This window comes from Sparus aurata, chromosome 16, assembly GCF_900880675.1.
Source record: "Sparus aurata chromosome 16, fSpaAur1.1, whole genome shotgun sequence".
NCBI classification, from domain to species: domain Eukaryota; kingdom Metazoa; phylum Chordata; class Actinopteri; order Spariformes; family Sparidae; genus Sparus; species Sparus aurata.
The window spans coordinates 3889203-3909321 of record NC_044202.1 but is presented as its reverse complement, the minus strand read 5'-3'; the positions used below and the strand labels follow the sequence as shown (position 1 = coordinate 3909321).

The 20119-nt window shown below is 42.9% G+C and overlaps 1 protein-coding gene across 2 annotated transcripts in view; it reads right to left on the bottom strand.

The window, feature by feature from the left end:
* atrn (attractin) overlaps nucleotides 1–20119 on the bottom strand; it is a 136437-nt gene that overhangs the window by 89414 nt on the left and 26904 nt on the right. For both annotated transcript variants that reach the window (XM_030443643.1, XM_030443644.1), the window contains exons 8-16: nucleotides 18282–18531; nucleotides 17436–17619; nucleotides 17177–17331; nucleotides 12957–13041; nucleotides 6372–6595; nucleotides 4877–4998; nucleotides 4173–4311; nucleotides 3833–4014; nucleotides 1221–1440 (exon numbers count right to left, since the gene is read on the bottom strand). In XM_030443643.1, the coding sequence (XP_030299503.1) occupies nucleotides 1221–1440; nucleotides 3833–4014; nucleotides 4173–4311; nucleotides 4877–4998; nucleotides 6372–6595; nucleotides 12957–13041; nucleotides 17177–17331; nucleotides 17436–17619; nucleotides 18282–18531 (1561 nt within the window). The remainder of the gene's footprint in view (nucleotides 1–1220; nucleotides 1441–3832; nucleotides 4015–4172; nucleotides 4312–4876; nucleotides 4999–6371; nucleotides 6596–12956; nucleotides 13042–17176; nucleotides 17332–17435; nucleotides 17620–18281; nucleotides 18532–20119) is intronic.

Here is a 20119-nt window from a genome sequence, read left to right as displayed (position 1 = left end):
AGGTAGAGGAAACAATGCCCTGAATATGAATATTTTTTTACTGGTTAAATGTTATGGGGATGATTTTAAATTTTAATTATTATTAAGAAATTCTTGACAAGGATCCCAGAGGAAGTTGGGGACCTGTTTGCTGATAAGATTAGTGGAGAAATTAAATAAATACTTTCATGATTGCAAGCATCAAATTCTTAAAAGTGGAGTGAAAGAACAAAAACATACAAAGAAAGAGAAAGGCTTTTGTTTGTTAGCAATGGACAAGAAGAAAAAAAACAGAAACGTTCCTGTTCTACTCATCCTTAATTGCCACTTGAGTATGGATTTTCCAAGGTGCACCTGAATGCATCATGAAGTCCACATCCCTGTGACCGTGTGCGTCACAAATGACACAAAACACAGACTCTCAGCATAGCTTTTTATAAAACATGCTGGTGCATAGTTAAAGCGGGCTGACGATGCAGCTCGCTCGCCGTTTCCCTACAAAAGGGGGGCGAGGAGGGAGGCCAGTGAGCCGCGCTGAGCTCCTGACAGACCCACCGCAGTTTAACTCCTGCTCGTTAACTAGTAATATTAATTTTTATGTTAAAATTCAGGGATGTCCTCTTTAACTTGAACTGTTCGTCAGTGGATTAACTCTGGGATCGGCCCAGTAATGGCTTGATCAGACAGACACTGAGGACAGAAATAAAAACAGGAAGTTCTGTATCTATCTCACGAGGCCAGGACAGAAAAACACGCCAGAAAACATCCTCCGCTCCGTGATGCCGCGGATGTTGACATTTTAACATTTTCAATCCGGATGTCTTTGACCCTCTCTGCCACGTTACCTTTGCCATGAAAGACGGCGAGCTACGTATGATTGGTCTATGTTCAAAGTGAAACCTGACATTTCTCTCAAAAGCTCATGGCAGGAATTTTAAGATGACCTGATCCGACTCAAAAGACGTGTCGACACGTCCTTGATCCCGGCGTCAGATGTCTGCAGTATGAAAGCTTTGATGGTGAGAAATCACAGGACGTCATTACAATAATGATGATTTCATAAGACATCCATGCTGTTTGATCAGAGTCTGGACTTTAATGGCAACCTGACATTTCCTCTAAACATGTTTGGTAGCCGTGTATTCAGGTGAGTTTTCATATACACCCCAAATTTTTTGTTTTAGGTATAAACTTAACAAACCGTCTTCCTTGTTTGGTTTTGACTCATTAGGTGAACCCACCTGGTCGTTCACACAGGCTGCCGTTCACCGGGTTGATGCAGGTTTGTGCTTTCAGTCCGCTGGACGCCGGCTCGGCCAGGTAGCCGCAGAACCCGGCGTCGCTCGGCTCGCCGGGCAGCCACTGCAGAGTGGTGTTGGTGAAGGGCGACATGTCCTCCCAGCACCAGTACGACACGTTGATCTTCCTGAGCCCCACCCAGGGCGTCACTGTGGCCTTGTACTGCGAGAAACACAAAGAAAAAAGAAAAAAATGTACATATCGTTCTCAAATCCTGCTGCCTCTTTCCATTTCTACTCTTCAGGACTTCCTTCCTTCCTTTCAGACTCTGTCCCTGATGACAAAAGCAAAACAACTGTCACCTTGAGTAAACGAGCTGTTTTCTCTGGGTTGTTGGAAACTTTGTCAGAAATCTTCTGATAGATCTTCTTTCATCGGCTCTGACATAAATTCCCCTGGACTGACTGAGATAATAAAAGCAGCTTTACTTCACTTGACTTGGGAGCCTCTGTTATCCATCCCATCGCTAATCAATGGCCGTGCTGTTGCAGTGGTAGTAAACAAAGAGAGCTCGATCTCTCTCAGACGCGTGTCGAATTACTGTTCCATCGGGATTTAATTGCATTTCTTTGGATTGATTGATCCGGCCTAGAAACCGTTGGAACTGCTAAACAGCTCAAACGGTGTCGATGAAACGCAGCAGAAGACTCGTGAAGCCGCGTCTCAACGTTTTATTGTTGGACTGGATTGCTTTAAATACCGCTGTTGATTCCAGAGATGTCCAGTTTTATTTCTTTCTACATTTAAGCACAAACGAACCGGCAGAATTGAATTCAGACCAACATGGGAAATCTAAATAAATTCATTGGTATGGATGTAAAACACTGGTCGATTCCGGCCTCACTCTGTGATTCAGACTCCAGTGTTTTTGGGTCTTTTAGCTTCAATATTACATATGCCATGTGGCGGCTCCGGGGCACTTTGTAGGATCATAAGTGGCTTACATTTTTTTGCATGGGTGGCTCCAGTGAGGGATGGCGGTGTTTGTGCCTGCTGGGTGATCTGCACAAATACTGAAGCACGACTGCAGCCGCAGATGACACCATGTTTCATTTAAGAGCAGAGCGGGTCTTTAGAGCTGCGCTCTCGCAGTGCTTTTTGACACGTTCGGGATTACGTAAGACTCTTCAGTGAACTCAAGTGTCGAGGCATGCTGAAATATTTAGACAGATTTAGCTGTGATTAGGCCAATAATGCAGCTCCCAAAACCATTTTTTACTCATCAAGCTTGAAAAATGGAGACTTCATTCAACAGCACCTGTTCAATCAGGAAATATGACAGTGAACAAAGATATATGTCCCTTTTGAGAAGGATTGCTAGCAGATACTTCTTGTTTTCTTAATTAATTCATCAATTGGTTATTCGTGCATAAATTGTCAGAAAATCAGGGAAAATGTGATTCTAGAGCCGTGGGGGAATGTCTGGGAAACAGTTCAAAAACCCCAAAAATATTTAGTTTACAGTGAATTTCAAGAGACAAGCAGATAATTCACAAATTAAAAGAAGCAGAAAATTGTTTGTTTGTCATCATTATTTCTGCTTCAAACGTGGCTGAACACATGACACGTCTGTAAACGAAGACAACAACTCCCATGATCTCACGAGTTCCCCGTCATCAAACTGCATCTTATCTGTTGATTAAAAAACCCTCGTGTTGGAAATGACATGCTGCGCCTTTGATTCAGTCCAGCTGAGCAGTTTGAAATTTACATCCAACTCGTGAGCTAGTTTACAGTGAACATATGTGTAAGCATGTTCTGGATTTCTTCATGTCAGCAAACTGAGCAGGCAAAGGATCAAAGCTACAAGACCAAACGTCTTCACAGACAAACACATTCAGCACTTTTTCTTCAGCATCTAATCATCTATGCCGCTTCTCTATGAATCAGCCAACATGTGCAAACGGGCATATCAGATGCAACGATCAAAGCCAACACTGTACATGTCCACATCCATCTGTAGATACGCGACCCTGCATCCGATGATATAAAGAGCACCTTGTGATGGTTAGTCGATACCCGGGATAGATTTCTACCTATGTGCTCTAACGGAGCGAGTAAGAGATGTCTGAGCTCCGAGGAAAGAATCTGTTAATGGAGGATTTGTTTCACGCTCACTGGTCCAAAAATCACAGACAAAAAAAGTATTGAAGCAGAGCTCATCTGCAGACAGAAAAGACAACATTTGAAAAGAGGGCAGCGACCACAAAAGACCCACATCCAAGTTCAAAAACTAACCGGCTCGCACAACTTTTTGGTCCCAAATCTGAGAGGACACACAAAAAAGAGGCTTTCTTTGTGCACTTTTGTAGTTTTCCTTCTTGAATCGTTGTGTCAGGTCTTGTTGGATATCTTTGCCCTTGCTTTCTTGCTTTTAAATGGGATCTTCTCGCTGTAATGAGCCATTTTATCTTCACCACTCTCTGTGAAACTCAAGTGTTATCGATATCTGATTCGCTGCTGATGTGGCGACCCAATTCTCGAGGAGAATATTTCTTTAATCTGGTAATTAAAACCTCAGACTGACCCTCTCGCTCCTCCTGCTGCTACCTACCACCACACTCATGATCTGCAGCTCCTTCAGGACAAAGTCCACCTTCTTCTGCGTGGTCAGCGAGGCCAGGACGGCGTTGTGGCTCCTGCAGGCCAGTTTGGCGTTGTCGTACGAGTCTTTCGCTGTGATGAACTTCAGACAGGAGTTTCCCACAAGATGCCAACTTTCACCGCAGACATTTTCTGGAATGGAGGGAACACAATCTCAGTTTGTTTTTTTTTACCTCTTTCGACTTTCTCCCTTCCTCGATGCACCTTAGAAAAGGTGAAGTTGTGCCAGAAACCGCACTATGCAACAGATTTTTCAAAATAAAATGGTTTCTATCCTGACAATCGGTTACCTGGCAGCGAGATGCACTCCTGGTTGCGAGGTTCCCACTGACAGTTCTGGTCCACAGCGCAGCTCTTGCAGCTGGTCTTCTTGTTGCACACGTATGACGGGTTGTCCTTGGGGCAAACGTCAAACTCCCCTATGGCCCCCTGGGGGAAAAAATGAAATGTTACTTCATCATAAGTTTTATGAAGAGGAAGCATTTAGCAGATTCATGAGATTTTCATCAAAAGATTGAAATGTTTTTTTGGACTTAATGAAAAAGACTCTTGTGTCCAAAATGAAATTATCATCTATTTTCCTGACTATGCAGCTATTTGAGTAGAAGGTCATGTCATCACAAGTATGAGATTACCTAATAATCTCAGACAGACAGGCCGACCTTTATTAATCAGAGATCACAAGGAGACACATGAATTGTCTCATATGTGTCATATTGATGTAAATGAGCAGTGATTTAATCACAGACCGACAATCAGAACATTCTTCATCAGTCCTTCATCTAATCACTACTCAAATATGACATGACCCAATTTATAAGGTGTAATAACTCTTCATGGGAATAAAAGGAAGGTTCATTTTTTGACAATGCCGGAGGGAAGGGGGCGTGTTTAGGTAGTTAGTGGTGTCACTTTATCTTCCCGGCAAGGTTGGAGTTAGCAAAGTAAGCAGAGATAGCAGGTTGAGCATCGTCGGCGGGCTCAGTCTTCTTACCGTGGTGGAGGTGCAGTTACTTCCCAGAGACACGCACTGGCCTGAACACCACTGGCAGCCGTTGGTGTTGGCGGTGCAGCTGTAGCAGTCTGTGTACTGGTCACACCTCTCGTTATCAGCATCTGCAACATTTGGAAGAGCAATTTAAATAGTTTCATTCAAAGAACATTGTTCATTTGTACAGCAAGGCATGTGGAAACTGTAGGGAAAGTATTTTCCAGATGGCCCACTTTTCTTACTGATTAGATTTTTATTGTTCATTCCTTTAACAGCAGCTTAAGTAATTCTGATTCTGCTGCATGCCACAGATCAGTCAACACTTCCCGGACATGAGGTTTCTTCTGGGGAAACTGGGGCAGGGAGACAGAAGGCCTCCCTGGTATTAAATGTGCCTGAAAAAAAGTTATTCCAGGGCGCAGTTTCCATCTGCCGCCACTTCTGTAGACACCGACACCGGAAAATGAGACCGGCCGGGTCTGGAAGCCGAGGTTTTTCATGACAAATGGCAAACGGCAAACAGAAGAGAAATCTCAGCAGGAAGCGGAGAGACCTGCCTGAACTGTCCCTGATGATTACCTCCCTCCTGTCCTATCTGACACACACAGCCAAACACTAACACACACACACAGAGGTTAATGGGAGTAAATAGAAAGTAATATTTTAACACAATATCTGTCAGCTAATCAGCTCGTCCAGTTTAAGCAGAGATACAGAGAGGACAACGTCTAGACATCTGCTTAAAAGATGTATGAAAGTAGGGGTGGGCAAAAATATCGATACGACAATATATCACGATACTTTGCCGTCCAATACAATATCGATTTTTCAACTCCAAATATCGATATATCGCCGAAGAGCGACTCTGCTGTGCGGCGGGTGTATTTCTGTAGTAGAGAGAGTGGCTGAGGTCTTTGCAAAATGGATGGCAAGTTAACAACGCCTCCGCAATTTAAAGTTGACGTTTGGAAGCACTTTGGCTTCAAAGTTAAGAGAGATAGCAAGAACAACGAGCTGGACAAAGAGAATATTACTGCCCGGAAATTTCATGGGAATTAATAAAATGGAGAGGCTGTTTTGAATGAAATAGTTTTGACTCAATTTGTCCTCTGATCAATATCATCTGATGTACAGATACAGGTACTTGTGTTTTCATCTTTATTTATATCGCAATATCGTGACACATATCGTATCATGACCAAAGTATCGTGATACGTATCGTATCGTGAGGTTATGCCAAAACCCACCCCTACATAAAAGCATCTTTTCATGCATTATTTCAAAACCTTACAGACAAATAAAAATATATCCTGATGCACCTTTTTTATTTGCCATTTTTCAGATTTGCACGACTGTGGCAGTCCTCAACAAACAAGGTGTCTCTGCCACAGTCCGTGCATGCCATCAGACATCAGTGTTGTGAATGCAGAGGAGAATCTAAAATCATCTTTGACATGTTCCACCGGTTTATCAACGTGATGGCGGGGGTAACACTTACACGAGCGTGTGTTGCAGGAGGCTGGCAGCTGCTGCTGTTCGGTCCCGATGGCGTTGCTTTCCCAGGGCAGGCAGGAGCCCTGGGTGCTGTTCCAGACACACTGGATCCCCGGCCAGGCCTGACTGCATGACGCCGCGCTGGAAAAGGCCAAGCAGCTGGGCGAGGTATACATGAGGACGTCACTGAGCAGCAGGCTGTTGAAGCCGCCGAACACGTACATCACACTGAGAGAAAACAGAGGAGAGAGGATGTTAGTGGCGGTCAGGAGGGAAAGGATTCTGGAGGTAAAATGAGAGGATTTCTGCCCCGCAATCCTCCTCAGCCAGGACCTTCTGTGCACAGCGAGAGCCAGAGAAGCTTAGTGCGAGTGCTCTTGCTATTCTCTGGGCTTCAACCCGTCTCACAGGTCTGCTAAATCCCATACGAGCGCCGTCTTCCTGTGCGGATGGACCTGACAGAACCACCCCCCTGCTGAGCGTGTGTGTGTGTGTGTGTGTGTGTTCTGATGCAGGGTCATTTCTGAACATCTCTCTCTACTGGCCTCTGTTCAGCTGCTGGGATTAGTGTGCGGGAGTGTATGTGTGTCTGCGCTGGGCAGGGTGGATGGGTAATTTGCACCGGTCTGATCATAAGTCCCCTCAGATCATAGAGGGCACACTTCAAACTGTTCACTCTGGACGTCCTGCTGAGCACACGAGTCAGGGGGAGCAGAACGCTGGACCACATTAAAGATGTAAGTCGCTGCGGAGAGGCAAAGTACGACCTCAACAATGAAGGGATGTGTTGAAAAAAGGGTCGAGTCACCCCAATTACAGACAAATGCACAGTCTCACTTTCATATACAAGGAAGAATGTTCCATTTATGCATTAAAACGGTGTAAAAACGCCTAACAGCACTGCGTCATCATCAAACTACATCTTGTTTAAGTGCTTGACTTGTGGCAGAAATGACATTTTGTGCATTTAAAGCTTTATTTAGGCTGTTTGACTCAGTTAAGCTCAGATGTTTTAATTTACATCAAACTCGTGAGCCAGTTCTCATCACTCACTTCAGTGTAAAGCAAATATATGTATGAGCTCATACTGGACTTCTTGATCATCAACGTTACTAGCAGCCATGAAAGATTAAAAATACGAGACCAAACACCTTCACAGACAAACGCACTCAGCTCGTCTTCTGCAGTAGATCATCATGTATGCTGCGTCTCTCAGAATCATGTGCAGATGGTGCATTTTATTGTTTCTTACGCTGGAAAAGCATCAACAGTGTCTTAAGCTACCTTGTTTGGTTTGTCAGCGGGATTACACAAATAAAAAGGTACTCCACTTCCTATTAAATGTGTCTTGAAAAGTGGTAAAGATAATTTTAGGAAAAACCTTCAAAGAGAGACAGACAAAACAAAAGAATGACTTTTATAAATAATACTACATCATTCTGGACAATCCAAAGAGGAAGTTAAAAGTGAGTCACGGAAAGGAGAAGTTGCATAAGGAGTTATTTAGTAGCGATGTAAAGGAAGTCACTGAGGAGTCGTGACTGTTTCCAGATTTTGGGGGGGCCCTGACAGCACCTCCACTCGTCTCTCTCCTTCAGATTGGAGTCTCCACTGGGGGGGATTGCTCGAAGAGTTTTGTAGCAGGATCTGTGGTTGAGTGAAGGTACATATGAGCAAAAAGAAAAATCTATGTTGGACTCAGACTTCGGAGTGCTTTATAAGTCAAGAGGAAAACCTTAAAAATCGATTCCCAATTCAACTGGAGATCAGTGCAAAGAGGCTATAACTGGGGTTACAGTGCTGTAGGTGATGTTTCTTACTTGTTTGACTCATTCATGAAACACAACATCTGTATTTCCCTTCAACAAAGGCTTCCAACATCGCAATCTTTGTCTTCAGAGGTGCATTTTTGCAGACTCTCCATTTCTTTGGGACTACATTTTCCACTCTCCCCCATTATGTAGTTCATTATTTCGTTTTAAAGCGGTTTTCTTTTCGATGCAAAAACATACGAAGCTCAACATCGCTGCTCTAAATTCTGTCCTAAACTCTGTGACTGAATCTGAACTCGATCGATGAATTAATGAATGCGTGAACAAACTCCTAATTGCTCCTGAGGAACAGAAATCATCAGCGAGGATTGACTCGAACAGGGCCGGTGATTCATGTTTATATTTGATACGTTCCCTACGACAGGATGTATAATTTAATATGGATCGCTGTGTCTTGCTCTGCTGGCGGTGCAGATAATACTTACAGATGAGTCATCCCTTCTGGTCGCAGCACCATCCCCATCACAATCTATCAGTACCGCAGACTGATAATGAAACGTCATGTATGAACGCACAAAGGATTATTTTCTAAGGTAACAGGGTTCAGTTTTTTTTTTTTTCTTTCAGGAGTGAGAGCGTCTCTTTGTCAGCTGTCTTTGGTTTTAAGTGTTTGCCTTTTTTTCCTCTAATGCTGCCAAAGACTTTATGGTTTTATCCTTTGGGGATAGATTCTCTCTTGTTAGGAATCAAGACATTTTCTTCCTAAATCATATATTCAGTTTATTTGGTTTAGTTTCATATTCGGTTTATTTATTCACCAGTAGAAAGTTGGGACTATTTCATGTACAAGGTCCAGTGCGAGTGAAAGCAATCATGAGAATCAAGACGAAGAAGGGGAATCAAGGTTACTTTCGCTATGCAGAGCAAAGGAAGCTGGTTGATAAGAACTTTTCTCTGTGTACCTACGTGTCCCACGACGCTGCATCAGAAATCCCTGGCAGGATAGTGTTTTCACTTGGGGTCAAAGTGCATTGGTGTATGTTATGTACTGCATGTATCAGAGCTGTCTGAGCCCATTTGGAAGATCGCAGATGAGAGGTTGTAAAAAATAGATGCCAGGAGAGTTGTAGTTGTTGTTGTTCTGTATCCGAACCATTCATATTCCAGCCTTGTATTCTACTTTTCTGCGATCCGAAGAATAAACTACTTTGAGCAGAGAGTTTCCTTCAATCCATGTCTCAGTGTTTGGTTCCTCCGAGCTTGTTAATGCTTGTAAGTTTGACGTTATTGAAGGCTGATCAAAGGAAGAAACCACCAGAACAGCATCGAGCGGTGTAGTTTCAGATTGCAACCGAATGAATAACCCTTGTCTCATTTTAAGATTGACAACACGATGCATTATTTTAGACATATTTCTCACTTTTTGCCCTCATGGAGCTATTTTATTCTTCTCCAGTTGAACAGACATCTAGATGTATTGTAGCTGATTGCTCTGCAATGTATAAAGTATAACAAAATGGCTATTTTCGATACAATCATTATCGTGGGCTTCATATTGTGAATCATATTGAATCTTGAGGTGATTCACACTGTAAGGCAGACACTGTGGAAAAGGACCTGCTCCTTCTGTAGAAATAGAAGACTCTGATTCTTAGTTTCAGGTGATTATACACTAATAAAAACTTAAAATAAAGATTATATTCAATATTGATTCCCTTAAATCCTGCACACTAGACCTTTCACTGAATGCAGACCAAAATATTCGGGTTCTCAAGCAGGATTTTGAGATAATTCAACTTCTTACTTACTGAATTCTTCAGTCAATACTTCTGTTCTTAACTTTGTGTTTTTTTCCTGTCAGAAATGGCTTTAATTTACATCTTCAGACACCCATAATGAGCTTTATTTTCTAAGAAGTGATTGGTTTTAATTGTAAATGCATATATCCCCCTTTTCTCCACCAATAGAAAGAAAAGTACAGTGTGTTCCTACACTCATGTTCCAAGTGCACAGAGACACGATCATGAATAAACAACCATGAAATGAACCAAGGCAGCTGTAATTTCCCACTAGAAAAGTCCCATAATGTTACACTTTTATGTACATCTGATGCAGGTACCGAACACGTTTGTTTGTATAACGTATTCCATCTCTGTATGACTTTAAATACCATGTGTGCATAATTAAACATGTGTGGGCCCTGGTGGAAATAGAACCTGTCACTCTGGGTTACATGCACTCAAGGAACAGGGTCACTCAGAGAAAATCGGGTTAAGACAGGAAATCTGAACACCAACGTGTCTATACGCTGCAGCAACCCGGCAGATTGTTCCCCTGCTTAGTCACCACCCAAGAGTGTGGTGTTTTCAGTTTATTAGTGATATACAGATGGAAGATTAAAAATTAATTAAACTAGAAAGATTGTTGTTGATACTTAAGGACTCCATGGGAAAGATTTTCCGTCATTCGCAATATCTTCCAATCTCCTCGTGTTCAGTTCGGTTCATATCAGGCGACTGTAAAAGCACAGCGTGAGTCACAAACCTGTCACATTGTTTAGCGACCCTGTGCGCCCCCGTTTCCAAGCATCTCGGTTTGTTATGTCTACTTATTTATTCAGGTTTGCCCTTTAATATTTCACCCATCTTCATGAAGTAAGAGAGCTTTCTTCTCTCCTTTCTTTGGGTGACTGTTTTCAGAGAGTATGCAGTTTTTCCTGAACATGTTTTGATTCTAAGAATGATCTTCTGCTCAGATGTGATAACCAACTTCTACCCTGACCTATCGCATCCTATCCTATTGTATTCTGCCGTTTCCTATCCTATTGTATTTAGCTGTGTCCTATCGCATCCTAGCCTATCGTATTCTGCTGTGTCCTAACCTATTCATTCTGCTATGTCCTTTCGCATCCTAACCTATCGTATTCTGCCGTGTCCTATCATATCCTATTGCATCTTATCCTATCATATTCTGTCATGTCCTATCCTATCGTATTCTGCCTTATCCTATCGTATTCTGTCATGTCCTATCGCATCCTAGCCTATCATATTGTGCTGTGTCCTATCCCATCCTATCGCATCCTTTTTTATTGTATTCTGTCGTGTCCTATCCTATCATATCCTATCCTATTCTCTCACGTCCCATTGCATCCTAGCCTATCATATTCTGTCATGTCCTATCCTAACGTATTCTGCCTTATCCTATCGTATTCTGTCATGTCCTATCGCATCCTAGCCTATCATATTGTGCTGTGTCCTATCCCATCCTATCGCATCCTTTCTTATTGTATTCTGTCGTGTCCTATCCTATCATATCCTATCCTATTCTCTCACGTCCCATTGCATCCTAGCCTATCATATTCTGTCATGTCCTATCCTATCGCATGCTTTTCTATCCTATCGTATTCTGCTGTATCCTATCGCATTCTAGCCTATCGTATTCTGTCGTGGACTATTGCATCCTATTGCATCTTCTCCTATCATATTCTGTCATGTCCTATCCTATCGTACTCTGCCGTATCCTATCGTATTCTGTCATGTCCTATCGCATCCTAGCCTATCATATTGTGCTGTGTCCTATCCCATCCTATCGCATCCTTTCTTATTGTATTCTGTCGTGTCCTATCCTATCACATCCCATCCTATTCTCTCACGTCCCATTGCATCATAGCCTATCATATTGTGCTGTGTCCCATCACATCCTATCCTATCCTATCCAGCCGTTTCCTATCCTATCGTATTCTGCTGTATCCTATTGCATCCTAGCCTATCGTATTCTGTCGTGGACTATCACATCCTATCACATCCTTTCTTATTGTATTCTGTCGTGTCCTATCCTATCCTATTCTCTCACGTCCCATTGCATCCTAGCCCATCATATTCTGTCATGTCCTAACCTATCGCATGCTTTCCTATCGTATTCTGACGTATTCTATCATATCGCATCCCATCGATTTTCTGATGCATCACTGCGGATGAAGATTTTGCAACAGTGCAGTGACAGAACATAATCAGGAACTGCAGTCTATACATAATCATAGCCCACTAAGTTTTATTGTTGTTATGTTGCAGCGCCAATTCTGGGTAAACATTGTCAGGAGATGTGAGAGGGAGGCAGTGCGTGACAAGAATTTCACCCAGTATTTTATAAACGAACATCTGGGGACATTTTGGATATCATGAACTTACTGGGAGGCAGAAATGTTGTGTGTAAAATCTGCCTCACGAAAGTGAAATACTTTGGTAATGCAGTAAATAAGAGGAACCACATTAGCCATTTCACTCTAAGCTAACATCTGCAATCATTAAGAACAGCTAGTCCAGCTAATCAGCCAGGAATGAAGGAGGCTCTGTCAACTTGTGTGCAGAGAGTCACGCTTTTGATGTCTGTCACACTCCTCAGTCTTAAAACATATATTTACTGGACATTACATCACATGTATGTCTTGTTTTTGTCATGTGTATGCACCAAGATGGGGTAACAGACACTGATGTTGAGAAGATGCAGCTTTTTTTTATACATCTCCAGCAGAAGAGACATCTCTTAGCCTGATTACAGGAACTGGCCTTCTCATTTAGAAATCAGGTTGCCGTAAAAAGCCTCAGTAACCCGGTTACTTAATGTTAGCACTCATGTCTAATGTTAGGATGTATGGTCTATAAATTAACTTTAAATTTAAAGTAAGACAAGAAAAGCAGCCCCAGTAGTACTCAGAGTCTTATGTTCATCGTTTTATGGAATGATTGGGTCCAAATTTAGAACTTTTTCCAGTTATATACCTTGTGTGATCCATAGAGCCTTTCAGTGAAGTTCCTTACCTATCACTGAAGACGGCCGAGTGTCCGAAGCGATTGACGTCGTAGTAGAGGTCCGGTCGAGGAAGCACCGTCCACTCATCACACGCTGGAACAAAGAGAAGACACAAAGAGGTCAAACTGGTGACTTGCTACTATATATTAAATCATACATGTCCTCAGCGGTGTTCAGCTGACACACCATGGGTGGTTAAGCGAGGCCTTTAACAGCTCATATCCTCGTGTCAATCACCAAGTCAGTCGGGGAAGTGTCCTTGACCGAGACACTGAGGGTCCGATGACTACGAGAGTAACAATCAGGCTGAGAAAATGCAGCCAGGCATGTGTGTGTGAATGACCTACAGTATTTAGAGCGAGAAGCTTGTTAAAAATAGGGTTAATCTCCTCTGCTGATCTCATTTTCAGCCTGTAGCTACAGGTTCTGAACATTGATTAGGCCGACATTAAAAATCTGTAGTCCTTCAGGCATCTCAGCCAAGAAAACGTGACTACAGATCTGAATCTTTTAGCTCCTTTTATAACTCCTGCTCCCTGCAGATGTCAGACCCTAAATGAGATTGGTTAGGGGATTTCGAAAGGCTCAATAAATAAACACTTTCGGAACAATGGGAACCAACAGCAATGAGACAAAACCCTGAACAACCAGCAACATTTGATTTCAAAGTTTAAGCTATTTAGACCTCTGGTTCCGAACCTTTGAGTTTGTGACTCCTTGAAACTCCTTACACAACTTTAAACATCTACAGTCATTAAATACAACATAAACATGAATCCAGCACTAATCTTGATCCAAAAACATCCAATATAATAGTAAAACACTGACAGGGGACATTTACTGAACAATTTGATACCGAACACCTCCATACGTTCACTCAAGTAAAGATATGAATGATGAACTTCTACTTGGTCGTACTGATTCTTTTACTATTTGAAGGATCAGATTACTTCTTTCACGACTGATCACTGGTATCGACGTCTTAAAACCATTTCAGTGACTGTCTCATAGCGTTTGAATGAACTTAGAGGAAGAAGGTGTTGAAACGAGAGTGATGTATAACCTTGAAAACATCAAGTCAGTGCTTATTAGGTGAAATAAATAAACAAATGCAGTGATGGATTCCTTTAGGGTTGTTTTAGGATGAAGCTCCAGCAGCGCGTGACAGTGTACACCCATCACCAGTTCGTACAAACAACCACAACCTAACAAACAACGACAAAAAAGAGCCGGCTGAAAGTCAAAGCTGCAGGGACACACACCAGAGACTGCAGTACATCACCTTCAGTCAGTACAATGCAGTGCAAGTCATCATGGTCTCCCAGAGGAGCGGGTGACAGCTGCATGAGCGCCACATCCACGGGTAGACACCGCCCTCTGGTGTCACACTGCCGGTACTGCAGGCGGCGTGGCGCATTGGCCCCTCAGAGCGAGGATCCATTATGACACCATCTACCAAAGTCAGGACAGCGGACGGCCCCTTAAGTTCTACACTCTAATTGAGTTCAGCTCGTTAAGGAGGGGCGATTAGTCCTGGACGCGCAGCCCATCTTGACTGTAATTACCAGACAATTACAGAGCGGCTGCTGCTGACATCGACCCTGCAGCTGGCTGGTGGAGGACGGGTGGGGGAGGAGGAGTAAATAGTCTACTACTCCTTTCTGTCCAATTACAAAATCATACAGAGGATGAGGAGTGGCAGCGAGGGGAGAGAGAGAGAGAGGTCAGGACAACAACACTTGGAAGTTTTTAATTTCTAAAGTTCGACTCTCAACTCTCCGGGGAAATCATGAAAAACAATTTGTTTCCCGCTGCGACTAATGTGAGACGAGTTAGTCCCATTACGCCAATCAAGTGAGGACACGTATCATCATAATCAATGTATAAATGGGACAGTATGCGATGAATTAAAGTGGTGTGGCGCCTCCACATGTGCTGCTGCAGCCTCCATCCTCTGCAAAGGGAACCGTTTGTTGGGGATGTTTCAGTCCCAACGTGCAACGCTCATGAACAAAAGCTCGTCGCACAGGGAGGAGGATAGGGAGGGTTTGCTCTTGCCCACTGAGATTGTAATTTCGCCGCCTGTCAATCATCTTCGTAATGACATAGAAAAACAGAACGTCCCAGGGCCGTTCGGAGGCCTGCGGGGAATTCTCCCTCCCATCCCGACAGACTGAAAAACCTCCCATTAATGAGCAGCTTATGACAGCGCCGTAGAAGGAGGCCGACTCAATTTACAAGAATGTTTGTCGGCAGCTAATAACATGAGGATGCCAATATGGTTTCTGACAAAGCTGTGCTAACTTCTATTAGGACCTAACAAGAGAACTTTAAATGGGATTTTAATTACACGGCCAAAAAAATCATGTGCAACGATTCAAAACAATCAACTCTTTGTCGTAGTTGGCTCAAAAATAATGATGGAAAAAGTCATTTTTTTCTATCATAAACTCTCTTTTCTTCTTACAGATAGACACAGTGGCATCATTCTGAACCACTTCCTCTGCTGATGGGCACAAACTGAGGGTTAAGTATCTGGATTGAGGGCACGGAAGCAGTAAAAACAGGAAAGCAGCAGAATAAACACAAGAGCACTGAGATTTTTGCCACCAGTGTGAATCAGACAGACTTTTGTAACGCTTACGATATCAAGCTTTGATCACTTTGCATTTACCTTCAGCTGGAAATCCTTGAGGAGTCGAGCGTAAACTACATGTTCTACAAAATCTCAGCTGACATTTCTTTCCCCTAAAGACCCGACTTTCCTTTATGGTGAATGAAACACAGATTCTGGGATGTATTCCAGGCTACAACTTGCTCACAGGAGCATCCGTTGAAAATCTTTTTGGAAATGTTTTTTGTCAGGTCAACAATCAGTTGTTTCGATTGATCAGTTTGAGTCATTCTTTGAGAAATAAACTGTCAAATTTCCCAGATTTCTGCTTCTTGAATGTGACTACGTTCTGGTTTCTTTGCTCCTCGATGACTAAACTGAGTAATAAACTGAATATCTTTGGGTTGTGGACAAAACTAGTCATTTAAGGACATCATCTCTGGCTCACATTTTCCACCATTTTCTGACATTCTGATAGACCAAACAACTAATCATATTATTGAGAGAATAACCAAAAGATTAATTGAGGATAAAATGGTTTATGGAGCAGCTCAGCCTCTCTGGAACCACTGAAAAGGCATTTAATTTATTTATCATGTCTGGAAATCAAACAAGTAAATGTGCAGAATACCAAAATATCCAACAAAGTGTGTTGACACATGACTCCTCGTTCCAAAATAACCAGATTTTGGACCGAGGCTGCTGGGATTCAATCCCATTCAGCCGCAAAAACATCCGTCTGATCGGTTACTTGATGTTTGTGGAGTATTTCAACACCCTCATTTCCTCAAAACTAGGAAATTTAATTATGGAGCTGGCTTAGTGCGTGAGGACAGTTTCAAAGATTCAAAGACAAATATGTCACGAAGAGCAGAGTTGTCCAAATACTTTGGACCATGTTGTGTGTGTAAGCTACATTTAAGTTTGCTTAATTTCTACCTCCCTCTCCGACAAATCATCTGATGTTTCCCCAGATGTTACAGTAATGAAACCTTGAGCAAATGTACCGATTTCTCTGGTTTGAACATTGATGGTAACATGTCTGATACTGTTAATAAACAACTCAACAAAAAGTTGTTTTTGGCTATTTAAAGCAGCAACTCTCAAGACAATGAGGGCTACCAGCGCTCCCAGCAAAGAACAAGATTATTATGTGCATAAATATGCGACGAAAAAACAAAAAAAAACAGGAGGCAATTTCACGCCAACTCTCCGCTTCACTCCCTCTACCCGGGAAATATTACAAATACCAGCTTACACAAGAAAAAAACGCCACACTGCTGGTAAACTTTAGACCTCATTATTTTGAGCATTATGTATGAATAGGAGCTGTGGTTTACCGCTTGTGTACATCAAGTTGCGACATTTGACCTTCCGTTGCTCCAGCGGAGCAGCTCAGAGTCCAACAACAAAACACTGCAGTTGTTCTGAGCAGCTCCCAGGTGAGGGTCTGTGACTGTCTGAATGCAAAGCAGCTCCGTCCAGGAACAGAAACGATGATGCACGCTTAGCAAGACACACCGAGTGGGACTGAGACAGCAAGCTACAGGAGCTGCTGCTACGAATCTCTGTGTGTGTGTGTGTGTGTGTGTGTGTGTGTGTGTGTGTACTGACCAAGACTGTAGGCCAGGAAGTCGGAGGAGAAGCACTTGGCGCCGTGGCTCATGGACGTGTCGTTGTGCGTGTTTCCTCCGAACACCAGCATCGTCCCGCTCACGATCACGGCCGTGTGGAGGTAACGGAAGAAGCCGCTGTCTCTGAGGATGGTCCTGCACAAACACACAGATGTGGTTGTTATACAGCTGTTGCCTTCAAAACAAAAACAGTGGATGCTTAAAAATGAGCTGCATCTGCTGTAACCAGGGGACTTCACCATTTCCTCTTGTCCACGTCGAACTTGTACAGGTCTCCAGCCAGGCCGTACTTGTTGGCACTGAAGGCCTTGTAGCCTCCGTGGATGTAGATCGCTCTGGTGCCGGGGTCGAACACGCTGCTGTGGCCGTATCCTCCCTGGACCAACGCGCCGTCCGTGTTCACCAAGCTCCACGTGTTCTTGGCTGGAGGGGTCAAACAAACATCTTTTAACTAGCTTCAATGACACAGTGACATAACAACAGGTTCAGAAAAGTCTCAGGGTGATTTTGTGGAGGATTTGGTTTTTTGGTTCCCAGCCGGGATGAAGTGGAGGTGATTATATCTTAACTGAGTTTACACTGCAGCTTATGAGTCAAGGAGAGAAAAGCCAATATCAATCTTTGTATTACTGCTCCTTACATGCATTACCAGTAGAAAAAGCAGCATCAGAGCACCCTCGGGTTTTACTGGCGATCATTCAGGAAATGATTTTAATCAAATCACTTTAATTTGCGAGCAGATAGGAGATGCACTCCTGTCCATCGGCTGCAGCGGCAGGTTAATTCATCCCATTTTCTCAGACTGATTGGCTCTTAGAAGACAATGAGACCTCTAAATCAAGTCTGGCCGGCTGCCAACGAGGCCAGTGGATTAGATGAACACACCCGCCGCGTCTGAAACTCATTAGCTTCATCTTGGTGGCCAGTGTTAATTTCCTGTTGTTATAAACCGATATATTTAGACACCAACACTCAGGCCAAGATATCAATCAGAGCAGGAGAGCAGCTAAAGGTTGTATGTGGCAGGTGCAGAGACTAAACTTCTTGAGAAACTCTGCAGCTTCCTGACATCAGCTGCTACTCACCGATGTTGTACTCCTGCACCTGGCTGATGTAACCGTACAGAGGACAGTGTCCAAACAGCACCAGCATGATGGGACTGGCCCCCTCCTGGATGGGGGGCACAATGTGGGCCGAGTGCCCCACCACAGCGTACTGATCCTTGGCCCGCGGGCTCAGAAGGACCCAGGTCTGGTTCTGGATGTGGAAAACCCAGAGCTGACTGGACACGTTTCCAGTGGAGTCGATCTTTCCTCCGTACATGTAGATCTTCCCCTGGTAGAAACAAAGACGGTGAACGATGGAGGAGAGATTCAGATTATATACACGCGAAGTACTTTTCCAAATGACAAATTTAAGGAAAATTAAAAAAGCTTTAAATGAAATCAAAAGACTTTTACACATGTGATTGTCCCAATTTTGTCTTCTAGACATTGCGATGCTCTGGAGTCACTGGAACACGAGTCAGAATCAGGCCTATCCTGACATCTGACTCTAATAAATAGAATAAAACTAATAATATTAGTGCAGCCCAATCTTTATCTGCTACTGTGCAGAAATACCAGGTTTAAAACTCAAACGTTGACGTTATGAATGAAGCCTCGAACCATTCGCTGAATCCTCATTAAAAGAAGTAAACAGGCATTCAAAGTTTGAACTGTTAAAACACACATGATTTGTCCTGCTGGTCTCAATCTGTGCAACACCTTTGCGCTTAATTTTAAAGGAACTAAAGCGAGACGCAGTCATGATCCGTCGTCCTGATGAAAACTTATGAGGAAACTTAAAAACACAGTGAGAAAAACACACAAGATCCTCCAAAAAATAAAAACTTGAGCACCAATATCCTCCCGTCTGCCCTTGAGTTCTGAATAAGAACACCACTTTATTATTATTAATATTATTATTATATTATTATTCCCCAGACGGCTGAGAGACCTGAAGACGGTATGGAGGTCAGACGGAATAATGTCCTTCGATATTAAGAGCTGATGGTTTTATTTTTAATAGAACCAAGTTCACTCTTTCTCACTTTCTTACTTATTTAACTTTCTGTCCGTTTGTTTTATACATTTCATTGTTTTTCCTTTTCATATTTTTCAACCGTTCTTCAGGTTTCTTACTCTTTCCTCTGTTTTAAGTTTGTACAGCTTTCTTTCAAAAAGTGCGACACAAATGAATCGATCATTAATAAAGCTGAAAACGAATCATGCAACATGCATTTCCACTCAGATCTTTCTTACAGACGCTCATCTCAATGAAAACAGTGTCCTCTGAAAGGCTCCGTGTCACAAACACTTGAATTATTCATCCCCAGGAGAGAAACAAGTGTCTTCTACCTTCAGCTCCTTATAAAGCAGCGAGGTGTGCGTGTGCTTGAGAGCCTGAACCGGCACATTATCTGCTTTGCGAGATTTACATCAGTTCTTTCTGTTGCGTATCAACACTTGATTTGATTTCAGATTTGTCTCCGCGAGCCCCGCATTGACTTCCAAGACACATTCGAACGCCTGTGATGCAATTTGAGCCGCGGAGTGTTTGTAATGCACAAACTGGGTTTCTCTTCTCAAACCACAGAGCAGACAGGCTGCGTCTTCCTCTGAATCCTCCTCACTCTCATTTATTATTCCATCAGCGGCTCCTAACCGTCTTTCAGGCTGAGGAGAAACGGCTTCACCACTTCACTGCGGCATATCAAAAAAAAAAAAAACACCCAGAGATTTATATATTAGTTCCAGACAACAAACACACACTACCGAAAGCAAAACGAGGAGTTTATAATGTTTCTGCTGGTTCCTCCATTTAATTCGGCCGTCATCGCTTCTGTCCACTTCCTGCTTTTTGAATCTTTGTTTCATCTGAC